This window comes from Phascolarctos cinereus, unplaced genomic scaffold (genome assembly GCF_003287225.1).
Source record: "Phascolarctos cinereus isolate Bilbo 61053 unplaced genomic scaffold, phaCin_HiC Scaffold_5;HRSCAF=322, whole genome shotgun sequence".
NCBI classification, from domain to species: domain Eukaryota; kingdom Metazoa; phylum Chordata; class Mammalia; order Diprotodontia; family Phascolarctidae; genus Phascolarctos; species Phascolarctos cinereus.
Window position 1 is genome coordinate 355,285,096 of NW_027555958.1, and position 16,076 is coordinate 355,301,171.

The following is a 16,076-nucleotide window of genomic DNA, read 5'->3' on the forward strand; positions in this document are numbered from 1 at the left end:
ATAATCCCCCTGTGTTTATTTGAGAAAAAGGTATTTTTCCTGATTTTTTCATTACATCTCCACTGTATTTGCATGGTATAGTTTATTCATTAATCTGTTTAATTTTGTAACCTGTGTTTATCCTTTTGCTTGATGATTATATTTTGATAAAGGTCAGTGAGAAACAAGTATTTATTTTTTAAATTAAAATTTTTTCAATGAGCAAAAATCTATGTTCTCCCCCTCCCCTTCCAATGAAAAAAAAAAAGAAAAACAAAACTCTTGTTACAAATATGCATAGTCAGTAGAGCAAAACAAATTCCACCATTCAACAAGCATTTATTAAGCACTTACAATGTTCCAGGCACTGTGCTAAACCATGAGGATCTAAAGAAAGGTAAAAACACAACCTCTGCCCTCAAAAGAGATCACATTGTCATGGAAGGCAACATGCATATAATTATGTTCATACAAGGTATATATATGGGAGGTAACCTCAGGGGAAAGGCACTAGCATTGTGTGTGGGGAGAACCAATTATGTGTTGACACTGCTTAACTAACATTGATTAATATTCTATTCTTGTGTCTTGTAAATGTGTAAGGTATTTTATGAATTTGACTTTGTACATATAAATTTAAAATAGAAAAACATTCATAATTGTTCCTTTTTAAGATATTAAATACTCCTATTTCTCAATGCAGTTTGATTTGAATTTACTGAATATCATCATTACAGTCATTTTTTAGTTGGCTATTACATGAATAGCATTTCAAATGAAATACCTGAATCTTTTTTTCATTAATAGTAAAACTTAGTCTGTTTACATTTAATATTACAAATATTATATTTCACTTATCTTCTATTTTTTGCTATATTTAGCAGGAAGTAACATAACTTAATTTCACAACAGTGTCTGTAACCAAACTTTTTTGATAAATTATGTCTTGTTCCAATTTCTCTAGCTTTTTCTATTTTTGAAAGAGAGGACAAATCTGGTGATAATGAACAATAGTTGGTGGTATATAATTAATTTAATTCTTCTTCTTTGCAACTTTAAGGATTTTTTATTTGTCCAAATCAATAAATATTTATTAAGCACTTACTCTGTCTTATGTCCTGTGTTCAGGTCTGGGAATACAAAAAAAAAAAAGTAAAAAAAAATCTCTGCTATCACATAGTTCATATTCTAATGGGGAGAAAACATGCAAAGAACTATGTACACACATGATATATACAGGGTAAATTAGAGCAATTTCAAAGGAAAGGCATTAGCATTAGAGGGAAGAGGGAGACATTCTAGGCATGGGGAGCCTGTGAAAATTTTTCAGCAGAGTTACAAGATACACTGTCTTATGGAAGGAACAGCAAGTAGGCCCATATCACTGGATTGTAAACTGCATGGTGGAAAACAGCGTAAGAATACTGGAAAGGTAGGAAGGGGTAAGGTTATGAGGACTTCAAGAGCCAAAGAAAGGCAATGACATATATAAGAGAGGTTTTGAAAGTAGAATGAACATGACTTGGCAACAGTTTGGATATGAGGGATGAGAGAGAGTAAGGACTTGCAGATGACACTTCAGTTGTAAGCCTGGTTGACTGAAGAATGGTGGTGGTGCCCTAGACAGTAATAGAGAAGTCAGGGTATGGGGTGAGGGTGGGGGTGGGGATGAAGATTAGTTCAGTTTTAGGCATGCTGAATTAACAATATCTATGGGACATCTGACAATGACATGTCTGGGTGAGTTCAATTTTAAATTTCTCCTTGGAAGATTTCTGTGAATTCTTTCTTTTTGGAATGTTACATGTTCTTGGTAGCTCTGGAAGGTTTTCTTGAATAATTTCTTAAAATATATTTATTTAAGGAATAAATGTATTGCTTGAAATAAACATTACTTGAAAATGTCTTGAGATACAATGGCCAGATTTATTTTCCTTTTTGCTGTGTTAAGGATGTACTGATAATTCTGAAATTTGATCTGTGACTTTACATATTTTTTCTAAAATTTTTTTTTGTGCTACGGTGAAATGAGGTCATTCTTCCAATATACTTGCATTATCTTCAGAGTTTTCTTTTTTTACAATTATTCTGCTCTTTGCTGCCTTCCATAAAGTTTCATTGTCTTTTAGGCTGTTTTCCATTTTTATACATTTTTTCAATGTTGCCTCACAAAAATGCATTTGGTTGTACTGTTATCTTCCTAATTATTTTTCTTGTGCCTTTTAAAAAATGAATCCGATTCTCTAATTTTCAGACAGTGGATATCTATTATCCAGTTGAGCTTATCTCTTGCACTGATTTGGTTGTTGCTTCAATCATACATTTTTCCTGGTGTTTTTTTTCTCCTTTCTCTATTAATGCTCACCAAAATGTGTGTCACCATGCTTCTCCTTCCCATTTCTACCCCACTCCAGGTTTTCTCATTTAAATATATACATATATACATACATATATACATATATATATCTTTTTACTATACAATACTTTTTGGTCCCTCCATTTTATTTATTCTATTTCTTTTGAATAAGATATAGCCTGCTAAAGCTGTATTCCAGTATCCCACCTACCATCCAAACCCATCCCACCAATTTTTTTTTTGTTTTTTTGGTGAGGCAATCAGGGTTAAGTGACTTGCCCAGGGTCACACAGCTAGTAAGTGTCAAGTGTCTGAGGCCAGATGTGAACTCAGGTCCTCCTGACTCCAAGACTGGAGCTCTATCTGCTGCGCCACTGGGCTGGCCCCATATCCCACCAATTTTAATGGATATGCATAAGGTCAAATTTACCTAAGTTACTAGAGTTAACTTTGTTATGTATGATTTGTGCATTTGTATATAGGCACCTGAGGCCATAGGTTTTACTGCTGAATACCATAATAAAATGGCATAAACACTGGATTTGAAATCAAAGGTCCTGGTTCAAGTAGCTGCCTTGCACTTACTATCTGTGTGATTTTGGGCAAATCACACAGGGTCATGCAGAAAGTAAATGTTTGAGTGGAATTTAACAAGTTGTATTGTCACTTATCCATGGATCATAAGAGAAAAATGGTAGCAGAGACAATTCACATATATATAATTCCTAAACCTCATCAACTACTAGCTTCAACCTTTTTCCTTATTAAAGCTTTTTGCAAAAATTACAATAAGTGGCAAAATAAACTTCAACTTCACAACCTCTCCTTTTTTCTAAAATCTACCTGACTTTAGATCATGGAGACTTAAAGTCACAAAGTAATAATAATGATAATAATAATAATAATAATAACAACAACAACTAACATCTATATACTCCTACTATGTGTGAGGCACTACACTAAGTGGTTTATAAATATTATCTTATTTGATCTAAGTGGGACACCTGAGGCATACATAAGATACTTTGACTCCTGGGACGTTTTAAAAATATATTAATGAAAGGGACATGGTATGCCTATTTCTATGTTAAATATCAGCTGGACTTAGTTTTGAATGTGTCTCAATAAAGCATTTTTCCCTCCACAACTCCAAGTCTGGAACTCTATAGTGTGTCTTTCCGAAACACTTTTTCTTCTACTACAATATGAAAAACATAACACAAGTTCTATTGATAGAAACATTGATAAATTTAGGGACATCATTAAGCCTTTGGTTAGTTGAAAGATTATATACTTAGATAGTGACGTGTGTGTGTGCATGCATACAAACAAACCAATTTACAGAAACTTGTTGAGTGCCAGAGGAAATTTCTGTTGAAAACGGCAAAATCCTGCATTTTGTCAAAACAGTTTTACAAAAACAGGATCCACCATTTGGCAGTACTTAAGTCTCCCAGTTCTAGGGTAAGCCATTATTTTACCTTTCCTGGAATGAAGCAACAGAGATTGGAATCCACATACTTCATGAAAGTCATATTCAACAGTGAGAGCCTTGTTTCTACAGCAGCAAGGATGTCCGCATGACGAGCTAATGAATGATTTCTCCTTTCTGACTCTCTCCTATAACAGAAAAGGCAACCATCAATAGCACTACAGACTAAAATTTCAAGCAGCCTAAGTGCCTTAATGAAACAACTTTACTACTACATGCCATGTTATTTAAAGAATAATGGTTTAAATTATTATTAGGTCATGGTTAATGTGTTACTGTAAACAAATGGTTGGTGTGGAGAGGTACAGTGGCCTCGAAGTTAAGAGAGATGGCCTCAGAGTCAGGAAGACCTAAATTCAAGTCCTCACTGACATACATGGGCTGTGTGCCACTGGACAAACTAGTATGTATCTCAATGGCCCAAGCATTTCTAAGACTGTAAGCTACAGAGCTGTTGATCTGCTTTAGGAGAGGGGTTACCTTATCAGAGTGCCTACACTCGTCAAATCATAGGTCCTCACTGAAAATAATAATAATAATGATAAAGTTTTACTACATCCATATATCCTAACATGTGCTAGCACTCATTGCTAAATGGTTACACTGATATCATCCTTGACTCCTCACTCTCATATACTCAGTTGCCAAATCTTGTTTCTACCCCTTGCATCTGTTCCCTTCCCCACACCCAAATAGCTATCAGCTCAGTTTAGGCCCCCAGTACCTTCAGCCTGGACTCTTGCAGTAGCTTCCCGATTGGTCTCTCTGGGTCAAGTTTCTCATTTCCTCAAACCATCCTTCCCACAGCTGCCAAACTGATTTTACTATAATCTGACCCTATTACTCTCTTACTTAATAAATTCCAGTGACTCCTTATTACCTAAAGATCAAATATAAACTCTGTTATTTAAATCTCGTCATAACATGTGCTCAACCTACCTTCCAGTCTTACTGTATACTGTTCCTCTCTACATACACTGTGGTCTAGTTAAACTAGTCTGTCACAATTACATGTCTTTGAAAAGGCTATTCCCCTTACCTACCTCACACCCATCTCTCAAAATTCCTGATTTCCCTCAAGGCTCAGTTTAAGCACTATCTTTCCTTGATGCTCAAAGCTGCTAATGCTTCCCCACACCCTAGATCCAATCATCTTGCATCATTTTTGTATATACTTATATATGTACATATTGTTTCCCTGGCTAGACTGTAAAATTCCTTGAAGGAACTATTTTCACTTTTGTCTTTGTATCTTCAGCATCTAAGAAGACTGGCACGTAAGCAGATACTTAAGTGCATATTGATTGATTGGAAGAGGCAAAAAAAAAAACCCACAACGACAAAAAGAATTGTATTGCCTCTATTCCACTAAAGTCCTCTTAGTGGACTTTAATGCCTTATACTAGAATGGAGGTGGTCCTGAGTTCTCAAAGTCTAGGCCTAAACTTTAGTTTTGAATATGGCCTTGGTATAGACTTCATATCTATCATTTCAGCATCAATCTAGCTAAATTCAGAGAGGCTTATTCCAGGTAAGCCAAAAATGTGATTAAGGGATCAGAGATATGGAGTTGGAAGGGACCTTAGTTGTCATCTAATCTAGAGATAAAGATAGGGACTGGACCAGTGATTTTACCCAGTATAAGGAACTCCCAAGTGCGAAAACTCCTATCAATGCAGGCTAGTGCCTTCTTGGCAACAGATAGTCTTACAGAGCTGCCTAAAACACTAAGAGATCAAGAGATTTGTACACAGGTCCTCCTGTCTCTGATGCTCCGTTGGCATGGAGGTTACGGATAAGTCAGCCGTAGCTGACGTCTCGGCAAATATGGGCTACGGATGAAAAGGCAGTTAGGGTGTCAGGGGTGTAGTGTATGGCTAGGAAGAGGCCTATGAGGATTTGAATTGTTAGGCATGTTCCTAGTAGGGATCCAAAGTTTCATCAGGCAGAAATGTTGGATGGTGTTGGGAGGTCAATGAAGGTTCTGTTAATGATTTTTATGAGTGGGTGTGCTTTACGTAGGTTGGTCATTAGTTTTTGCAGCTGAAAGACAACGATGGTTTTTCATGCCATAGGTTATGGTTAGAATCCATACTGAAATGATGGGCATAATAATAGTTTATTTGTTTTCTTTTTTGTTGGTTATTGGTTTTGTAGCGTTTGCTTCTAAGCCTTCTCCTGTATATGGTGGTTTGAGTTTGGTGATTAGTGGGGGTTTGGGATGTGCGATTATTGTAAGTTTCAGAAGTATTTTTTTAGGTTTAGTTATGTTTTTAGTCTATCTTGGAGGTATGTTGGTGGTGTTTGGTTATACGGCTGCTCTGTCTATGGAAGAGTATCCTGAGAGTTGGGTAGGTAATGCAGTGGCTTTGGGTATGTTGTTGTTTGCTTTGCTGTTTAAGTTGGTTTGGTATTTTATGTTGGATGAAGTTGAAATTGTTGCTGCTGTTGGGTTGTTTGATGTTGTTGGTAGTTTTTGTGTGGGTCAAGATTGCAGTGGTGTCTCTTTGTTGTATGGATGTGGAGGGTGAGTTTTGGTATTTTTAGGTTGGATTTTATTTGTTACTATTTGTTACTATTTGTGTGGTTTTGGAGGTTGTTCGTGGCTGTAGTTAGATAGCTATGATTATTATTATGGGGATGGAAATGATAAATGATAGGAAGTATATTTTGATTAGGCCTTTTTGGGTAGAGGAAATGTATGAGGATGTAGTGGTGCGGATATTTGCTTGATTTTTGGGTCCGGTTTTTTTGTATCCGTTTAGGTCGATTAGTATGGTGGCAATGTGTTGGCCTATTTGTAGGTTTGCTAGGGGACACAGTCGGTGGAATAAGTGTGTGAAATATCCTAGTCTGATTGAGAAGTTGTACATGTGTATGAAAGGTGGTATTGGGGATTTGTTGGTTAAGGAATTTAGTTCGATGGCAATTAATAGTCCTGTGATTGTTACGATAAGGGTTGATATTTTTAGGATGGGTGGTATTGTTATGGGGATTGTGTGGGTAGAGGGGATGTTTATTGCTAGTAGGTATCCAGCAAAGATGCTTCCTAAGGTTAAGCGTATGATAGGGTTTTTAAGATTTTAAGATTTTTTAAAGATTCTTAAGATTCGGGTGCTTTTCGTTGATTGTAGGTAGAGGGGTGAATCGTGGTTGGTTTAGTAGTGTAAAGTAAATTATTCATAAGCTGTATGTGGCTGTTAGGGTAGTTGTTAGGGCTCATGAGTTGGTGTAGGATATGTTTATTGTTTCAATAATAGGGTCTTTAGAATAGAAGCCTGCTAAGAAGGGAGTTCCTATGAGGGCTAGGCTGCTTGTTACAAGGGCTGATGAGGTGATTGGTAGAATGTTTAGTAGTCCTCCTATTTTTCAGATGTCTTGTTCGTTGTTTAAATTGTGGATGATTGAGCCAGACCATAGGAATAGTGTGGCTTTGAAGAAGGCGTGAATGCAGATGTGGAGAAATGCTAGGTAGGGTTGGTTAAGTCTGATGGTTATTATTATTAGTCCTAGTTGACTGGATGTGGAGAATGCTACAATTTTTTTAATGTCGTTTTGTGTGGTAGCGCAGATTGCGGCGAATAGTGTTGTAATAGCTCCTAGGCATAGGATGATGATTAGGATTGTGTTATTGTCTTTTATTGTAGGATGAAAGCGTACTAGGAGGAAGATTCCTGCAACAACTATAGTGCTTGAGTGAAGGAGGGCTGACACTGGTGTAGGTCCTTCTATGGCGGAGGGTAGGCAGGGGTGTAAGCCGAATTGGGCTGATTTTCCTGTTGCAGCGATAATTAGTCCTAGTAGGGCTAGAGTGTTTATTTTGGTTATGAAGATATGTTGTAGGTCTCATGAGCCATTGTTGATTATTAGTCATGCTATGGTGAGTATGAAACCAATGTCGCCGATACGGTTATACAGGATTGCTTGTCAGGCTGCTGTGTTAGCGTCAGATCGGCCGTATCATCATCCAATTAATATGAATGATATAATGCCTACGCCTTCTCATCCTGCGAACGGCTGGAATAGGTTGTTGGCGGTAACTAGGATGATTATGGTGAGTAGAAATATAATTAGGTATTTAAAGAATCGGTGGATTAAAGAATCTGAGTGTATATATCATAGTGAGAATTCTAGGACAGATCAGGTTACGTAGACTGCGACAGGGGTGAAAATGATGGAAAAGTAGTCTAATTTGAAGCTATGTGACCCATTCATCTGAGAACCAATATTGCTAAATTCAGAGAGATGCATCACTAGATTGATCACAAGATCATAGGTTTGGAGTTCAAAGGGATCCCAGTTGTCTTCCTGGCTTCAAGGCCAGATTTCTATCCACTATGTCACAGTCTGTCTAGTCTAACACCTTCACTTGTCATGTGGGAGGTTAAGTGATTTGTGTAAGGTCACAAGGACTAGTAAATGGCAGAACTAGAATCTGAACCCAGGTCCTCTGACTCCAAATCCAGCACCTATAATGCCCAAACTGAGTAAAGGCTGACATCTACAAATTAAGGCAGCTTACTCTAAGATCATGGCCACTGGACAGAACCCTGGATGTCCCTAGGGAGCACTGAGCATATTGATTTTCAGGCTATGGTAAGGTGAGGGAGCCCATGATGGTCTTGAATTTTCTGACTATGGCAATTTTTGTGGAAAGGTTACGATCTGCAATGGTGAGAAAGAGAACCCACACCAATGAAACCACAGAAAATTTTCACTCTAATCACTAGAAATTAATAGATGAAACCACTATTTTAAAACTTTGTACCTATTTACATCTTTAAATTGGATTTCATCATATAAAATGTCCATTAACCACTTAACAGTTACTCCCTCTGTATCTTCATCAATGTTCTTAGAATGTGGCATGATATATCTTCAAATATTTCATGTAGAATCACTATCACGTGGAAGAAAGATCAGACTTATGATCCTTAGCTTTAGGCAAAGAACTAGAAGCAACAGGAAACATTTGCACAGGCAGATTCTAGAATCTGCTTAAGGAAAAATTTTGGAGTACAAGAAAGCAATAGATTACCTATCAGTAGAGGTCTCCAAACATATACCAATTCTTTGGGGATACTGTACAAAGTCAGGTACAGGTTGAACTAGATGGCTCCTAAAGCCTTTTTCAACTTTGAGATTCTCTGGGTCACTGCCTATTAATCTTCATATGTATGTTTGTGCTTTTCTTTCTACATAGATGGAGCTCACATGTCTTATAGTCTACTGGTTCCAATTTTTTCCCTTTGCATTATTTCATATGGTTTTCTACTCCTCATTCATATTTATTTATCTTAATGGCATTGTGACATTCTATATTACATTGATGTACCATTTTTAAAAGATACTCCCTAATTATTAGAAACTTCTCTTTAGGCATGTGCCTAATTCCTTAATAATGCCAATTTTATTATTTAATCAATAGCATTTATTAAGTACCAGGCACTATGTTAGAACCTATGATACAAAGACAAAAATAAAGGTCTTTGACTTCAGAGAATTTACATTTTATCAGAAGTAACATGTGCACATATAAGGGTATGTAAGTTAAACACAAAATAAATAGAAGGTAATTTTTGGTAGGGGAAGGCACTAGCACCTGGTAATCAGGAAAAGCCTTATGTAGAAGGTAGCACTTAAGCTGAGCTTTGAGAGAAACTAGTGATTCTAAGAGGCAGAAGTGAGGACAGGACATTAAAGGCACAGGGCACAGTCTATGTGAGATGACGTACATAAGGAACTGTAACATGGTCAATTTTGTTATATTATAGATTTCATGAAGGGAAATACTGTATCTTACGGCTGGAAAGGAAAGTTGGATCCTGGTGGTAAAGGATTTTAGGTACCAATGAGAGAAGTCTGTATTTGATTTGGAACAGGGATTCTTAATTTGGCATGTGGGGACTCGGTTTTTGAATATTTTGCTAACTGTATTTCAATAAAATTAGTTTTCTTTGTAATCCTAGTATTTTATGCACTTAAAACATTCTTCTGAGAAGGGGTCCATAGGCTTCACCTGATTGCCAAAGGGGTCTATTACACAAAAAAAGTTAAGAAGCTTTGTGATAAAGGTAACAATGAACTACTAGAATTAATTTATAGGTGGGAGGGGAAGATGTGAAATGGTTAGGCCTACACTTTAGGAACATCACTTTAGCAGTCCTATGAAGGGTGGATAGGAGAGGGCAGAGGTTTGAGGCAGAGAGGCCAACTGTCAATAACAGCTTATCAGTTACTCCCTCTGTATCCTTATCAATTTTCTTAGGGGTGAAAGCTGTCTTCAAGTATTTGAATCACTACCCTCTCCAAGCTCTGTTTCTGACTCCCTGGACTTCATCACTATGCCCCAGCTGCCTTCTCATCTTAGAAGTTTCCTTATACCCTGTGGCCTTCTCACCCTGGAAAATCACTACCGTGGTAGTCCCCTTCTCCTACTGGTGAGTTCTTGGAACCTCATTTTTTTTTATTTTTTGTTTGTTTTTTGGTGAGGCAATCGGGATTAAGTGACTTGCCCAGGGTCATACAGCTAGTAAGTGTCAAGTGTCTTAGGCCAAATTTGAACTCAGGTCCTCCTGACTCCAAGGCCAGAGCTCTATCCACTGTGCCACCTAGCTGCCCCTTGGAACTCCATTTTAAAGAAGGGCTGAGGCCAGCCATGCTTCATTCCTCTCCTGGTTCTGCTTCTGACTCTCCAGATTTCATCATCATGTTCCCATGTGAGTACCCCTGTCCTGACTTATTAGGTCCCTTTTATGAACCGTCTTCCTCCATTAAGAGCGTAAGCTTCTTGATGGCAAGGACTGTCTACATTTTTGCTTAGCAGTGCCTAGCACATTGATTTGACTCGTCAAGTGGAAGAAGGATCGGACCTTTTCTGCTTGGTTAAGAAGGAAAGAAAAAACAATAGGGGAAATTTGGAGAGGTAAATTCTAGCTCGAAAGAAAAATTTCCTCACAATTAGCAAGCCTATTATAGTAGTGCAGGAAAGAGATGACAGTTTGAACCAGAGTAGTGCCTGTTTGAGGAAAGAAAATGAGAGAGATGTATGAGATGTTGTGGAAATAAAATCAATAAACAAGACTTGGCAAATGAGTAAAAGTAATATTTTCTAAGTCTTGTAGTGTACCCCCATATTGCTCTCCAAAAATATTTCACCAGAAATATGCATGAGAGTACTCTTTTTTCTACATCTTGCTAGCATTAAATTTTGCTGCTTTTAGTGGTTTTTGCTAATGTGATGGATAAGAAGCGGTACTTCACTTTTTTTACACTGGTTCTTTTGACTATTAGTGAGCTTGAATGTTTTTTCAGATCACTATTTACAATTTGTTTTTTCTTTTTTAAATTGTCTGTTCATATACTTTGACCACTTATTTACCAGGGGGGCTAGATGGTACTCTTCATTATTATGGGTGCCCTTTTAAATTTTAGATATTTAAGCTTTTACATGTTTTATTTGCCACAAATTATTTTTCTGAATCTGATTTTTATTGTTTTCTGTTATTAAAAAGCTGTTTTTATGTAATTCATCTAACTTCTCCCAAACATAAGTTATATCTGTAATAGATAAAAATCTGTTCTTTATAACAGACGTATATATGTACGTGTATAAATGTATATATAGATGTGTGTATGTATATGTATATATGTGTGTGTATGTATATATGTATATTTCCATACACATTCCATTTTCTTCCATCTTTCCATAATCCATATTTATTAAGGTATATGGGGTGAGAAAGTGACAAGAACTGCATGGATGGTCTGATGGATGAGGAATGTATCTAAATTTATCTTCTACCACATTGGCAACCCCTTTTCTCAGCTATATATTTACTAACAGGTTATTCCTTTTTTCCTGATTTCTATTTTCTAAAGATTTATTAAACACTCACCATTTGATTTTATTTCTGGGATATTTCTTTTTCCACTAATTAGCCATCCCCCCCTCCCTGAACAACAGCAAGTTTTGATTACGATTGTGTCCTGGAATTTTTTTTCAAGTGTGGAAAGTCCACCTTTATTATTATTATTTTTTACCTTCTCTATATTCTTACCTGCTTGGTTTTTCTTTTCTTTCTTCTTTTTTTTAAAGCATTTTATTGATGCCTTTTTTTTACATCAGTCATTTCTTACCCTTCTCTAGATTAAACCTTTTGAAAAAAAATGTTAAGCAAAAATATCTTGATACAGAAATTGTATTGTCAGTTTATACAAACGCTGTTCTACTAGTTCCCCACATCTCTATCGTGAGGGAAGAAGTACTTTTCTTTAGGATCTTCACTGGTTTTTCTGTTACTCAGAGTTTAACATCTTTTTAGTGATCTTTTCATTTAGATGATTGTGGTCACCGTATATGTATTCTCTTGGTTCTGTTCTGTACTAATGCATACAAATCTTCCTTGGTTGCTCTGAATTCCCTGTCACTGCAATTTTGTAAAGCACAATAATATTCCATTAACAGCTTGGTTTTTTATGAACACTTAATTGTAACTTTTATAATTCTATAAAGAAGTCTGTTCAGTTTTATTGGTATCATATTCTATTTGTTTATTAATGTGAACTATATTGTCATTCTTACCTATTTTTCTGGTTCAACTATGAACAATGAAAGTTCTCTAATTACTTAGACCTTTTTTTTGGTCAAAAAGTTTTAGGTTTCCTTTATAAAGGTCAAGTTAATTACCAAATATTTAATGTTCTAGGTTGCAAACTGAGTTTCTTTAAAAACAAACAATATTTTATTAGTCTGATGTGGTAGCATGTAAAAGCACAAATGATTTTTCATTTTACAAGCTACAACCCTGAGGAACTTGTTTTTTTTTTCTTTTTTGAAAACAGTGGATTTTCTAAGTAATCTATTATGCCAATGTACAATTTTAGACCTCTATTTTTCCTAACATTATGATCACTAGCATTTCTAACACTATGTCAAATCAATATGGTAACTTCTATTTGAACAAAGACACCCTTGTTTTATGCTTGATTTTAGTGGGAATTAATCAGTTCAATCACCATTTTGTCTGTTTCAAGCAGATTCTTTTTATTGTGTCGAAGGAAAGTCATTCTGTTCTTTTAAAATTATCAATGAATGTTTGATTTTTATTTTTCTGAGTTTTCTTTTAAATATAATAGAACAATATATAGCATGGGCGCAGAGGTTATCAAACTTAGTTGGCTTACCACCCCCTTTAAAAAAAATTATTCAGTGCCCCTCTAAGGTTAGGTTAGGTTAACCCTTATTTTTATTCAATGCCCCTCAACTGTACCTGAAGCTACTACTGTCCCCTTCTCCCCTCACTGTTCCTGTGCTCCCCTTGGGGGCGGCATGGCCTACTTTGGGAACCTATGGTAGTGGAAGGAGCACTGGGTTTGGAATCACAAGACCTGGGTTTGAATCCCAGGTCAGCCACATATTACCTACCTGTGTGACCTTGAGAAAGTCACTTGAAAGATTTATGCCTCAACTTTCTCATTTGTAAAATGAAGGAGTTGGATATTAAAATGGCCTTATATATCTCATACAAATCTCTCTTAGGCATGGCATATAATTTTTATGTACTATATTATTCTCTTAGCTGATCTTTTTTTTTAATAGCAGCAGTGCCTCTTTATTTACTAGACAAATTTTCTCAAATTTCTTTTTCAATTGTTTTTGCAGGTTTAAAAAACAATGGATTTATCTGCTTTGTAAAGGGTATTAGGTAGTAGCCTTCTATATTTCTCTATGTTTATGAATAATCTACTTATTAAAGGAATTATTTAGTCTTTAAATGTTTGGGAAAAAATTACCTCTAGTACTTTGGATTAAGTACTTTGTATGTAAGGGAATTCACTGATACCTTCACAAAGGTTATGCTATCAAGGTGAAAGCTCTGATAGGATATACAAAGCTTTGGTTTTAGTTCTAACAACAGACCATGCCTACTTTTTAAAGACCAGCCTAACTATAAGAACATATAGGCTCATAACTATCACGTCAACCACTAGGTGCTGAATTCTTTGGCCATGGCAGCCCATAAAAAAAAAAACAGAGAAATAAATGGCCCTCAGTCCTCAGAGTGGAGACCAGCAATAAAGGAGGGCAGAATATTCTGCTAAGGCAGAATAGTGTGGAAACTAACTATAAATATACACATACCTGTTGGTAGTCTAAATGTGAGATTTTGTCTAACAATTAACAACCTGACAGACTACTAAAGGAACTGAATAACATTAATATCACCCCTCTCACAACAAATGAAACCAGGAGATAAAGAAGTTATATCTAAATGGAAAGATGGCTCAGATTCTCCTTGAAGAGGCAAATAAATGAGTCAGCATAATCATGTGCCCAAGGGAACATAGATAATTTATGGGACAAATGGGTATCCTGACTTATAATGCTTATGCTGAGCATAAACAAAAAGACTACCACGAAGACAACTGTAGCTTCTGCACTCACATTTAATGAAGAGAAAAGAGAAATTCTACAAAGAATTTGACAAGATTCTCCAAACCTAAGCAAGAGATACTCTTGACACTTGCTTATGGTAATGCAAAGGTGGACATATAGCAGGTCAGTGGAAAATGTGTTGGATCAAAAACAAAAGAGGCCAAACAGCTGCAGATTATGAAGAATCCTCCTATCCATATATCATAAATAGCTTCTTCAGTACATTAAGATGGAAGGTGCTGGAACATATTAAAGAATATCATTAAAAAATGAAACTAACTATATATCTCAACAGATAAGAAATGACTGGTTAGTAATACTGGATTTATTTCTGAGTCAATCATTGATATGTAGTTAGATAACTGACTAGTTAGAGCAAAGGTCAAAGTCAATACCAAACAAGAAGAAAGGAGGAGAAGGCACTACACATAATTTTAACAAATCTAATATTATAAGTTTAATTAAGATGGTGACACTGAAAATTCAGACAAGGATAAGGTTTAAATCTCTGTTTACCACCACTTCATACAGAAATCTGAATGATGCAAAGCAATCTCTACAGAAAAGATGCCCAAAGATTCTACAGAAAACTTTAGCAGGGAAATATTTGAGTTCCCTGCCAAGAAGAGAAATATTATAGCCAAGGGCAGTGCTAGTTTAGATTTCATTTTCAGAACATTATGAAGGAGAATGGAAAATTATTAGCAATACTGCCTCATAAAATAGCAAAAAGCAGAGTGGAAAACAAGCCTATCAGAGGCATGGGGTAAGACTCAACTAGGCCAAATCACCCTGAGTACATTTACAGACAAAACCAAAAGGACAACAAATACATTACAAATAGAACACACGTTGTCATTTCTACTCAATTACCACAGTGCCTGATGTGCTACATGAATAGGGAGATAATAGCACTTAAGATGAAGTCAGGAAGAGGGAGTCAACCACACAAATACACACAAAAGGACTCGGTGTTGGAGATGGCAATTTTGAAAGTACTGAAGGATCGATTTTCAAGCTATCTCAAGGGAGAAGATATCAAATGGATGGGAAAACAATCATGAATGGCATTATTATGAACAAAAAAAGGTGATGAAGAAAACATCAGCAACCACCAACCTCTATGCCTACTTTCTCCTCTCTATAAAATCTTTATGAGAATAAGCTATGCACATATCAGGGATGGCCTTAATGAAAATATGAGACAGGACACAGGATAATAAGATTACAGATCTGAAGCTGGAATTGATCTTGGAGATCATGTAGCTCAACCCCTTTATTTTACAAATGAAGAAACTGAGTTTCACAGAGCTTAACTGACTTACCCAAGGTCACACAAGTAGTAAGTAAAGAGCTGGGACTTGAAATTAGTTCATATAACTCCCACGATTTTTTCCATTTACACTGTACTGTCTCACCACTGAAGATGACTTTCTACAGGAGAAGACAACTTTAGAGGCACAATGACTGAAGGGTATAGAGAGTGTTTATTGTTTATTTAAAGTATCTTTATTCAGCAGAGCAAAAAGCAACTTTAATGGGTCTTCTCAAACAAAACATCTACCATGGACATGTTAAGATCATAGAAGACTCCTTGATAGGTACAATCCCAGAAATATTTTTATTCAATGACCATATAATTATTTATATCAAGGTAGCATAAAACAAGGAAACATGAGGATGTTCTTCGCAGAACTCAAACTGAAAAGACATTCTCTATGGATGGTAAATTTCTCTGGGCACTCCTATTTGATCCTATTTCATGAAATTGTGCTAATTTCACCAAGCCCCAGCGTATTGCAGAGCTGCTT

The 16,076-nt window shown here is 36.1% G+C and overlaps 1 protein-coding gene across 2 annotated transcripts in view; it reads right to left on the bottom strand.

Moving 5' to 3' along the window:
- Positions 1–16,076, bottom strand: part of FBXO28 (F-box protein 28) — a 64,837-nt gene that overhangs the window by 22,839 nt on the left and 25,922 nt on the right. For both annotated transcript variants that reach the window (XM_020982181.2, XM_020982182.2), the window contains exon 3: positions 3,817–3,955. In XM_020982181.2, the coding sequence (XP_020837840.1) occupies positions 3,817–3,955 (139 nt within the window). The remainder of the gene's footprint in view (positions 1–3,816; positions 3,956–16,076) is intronic.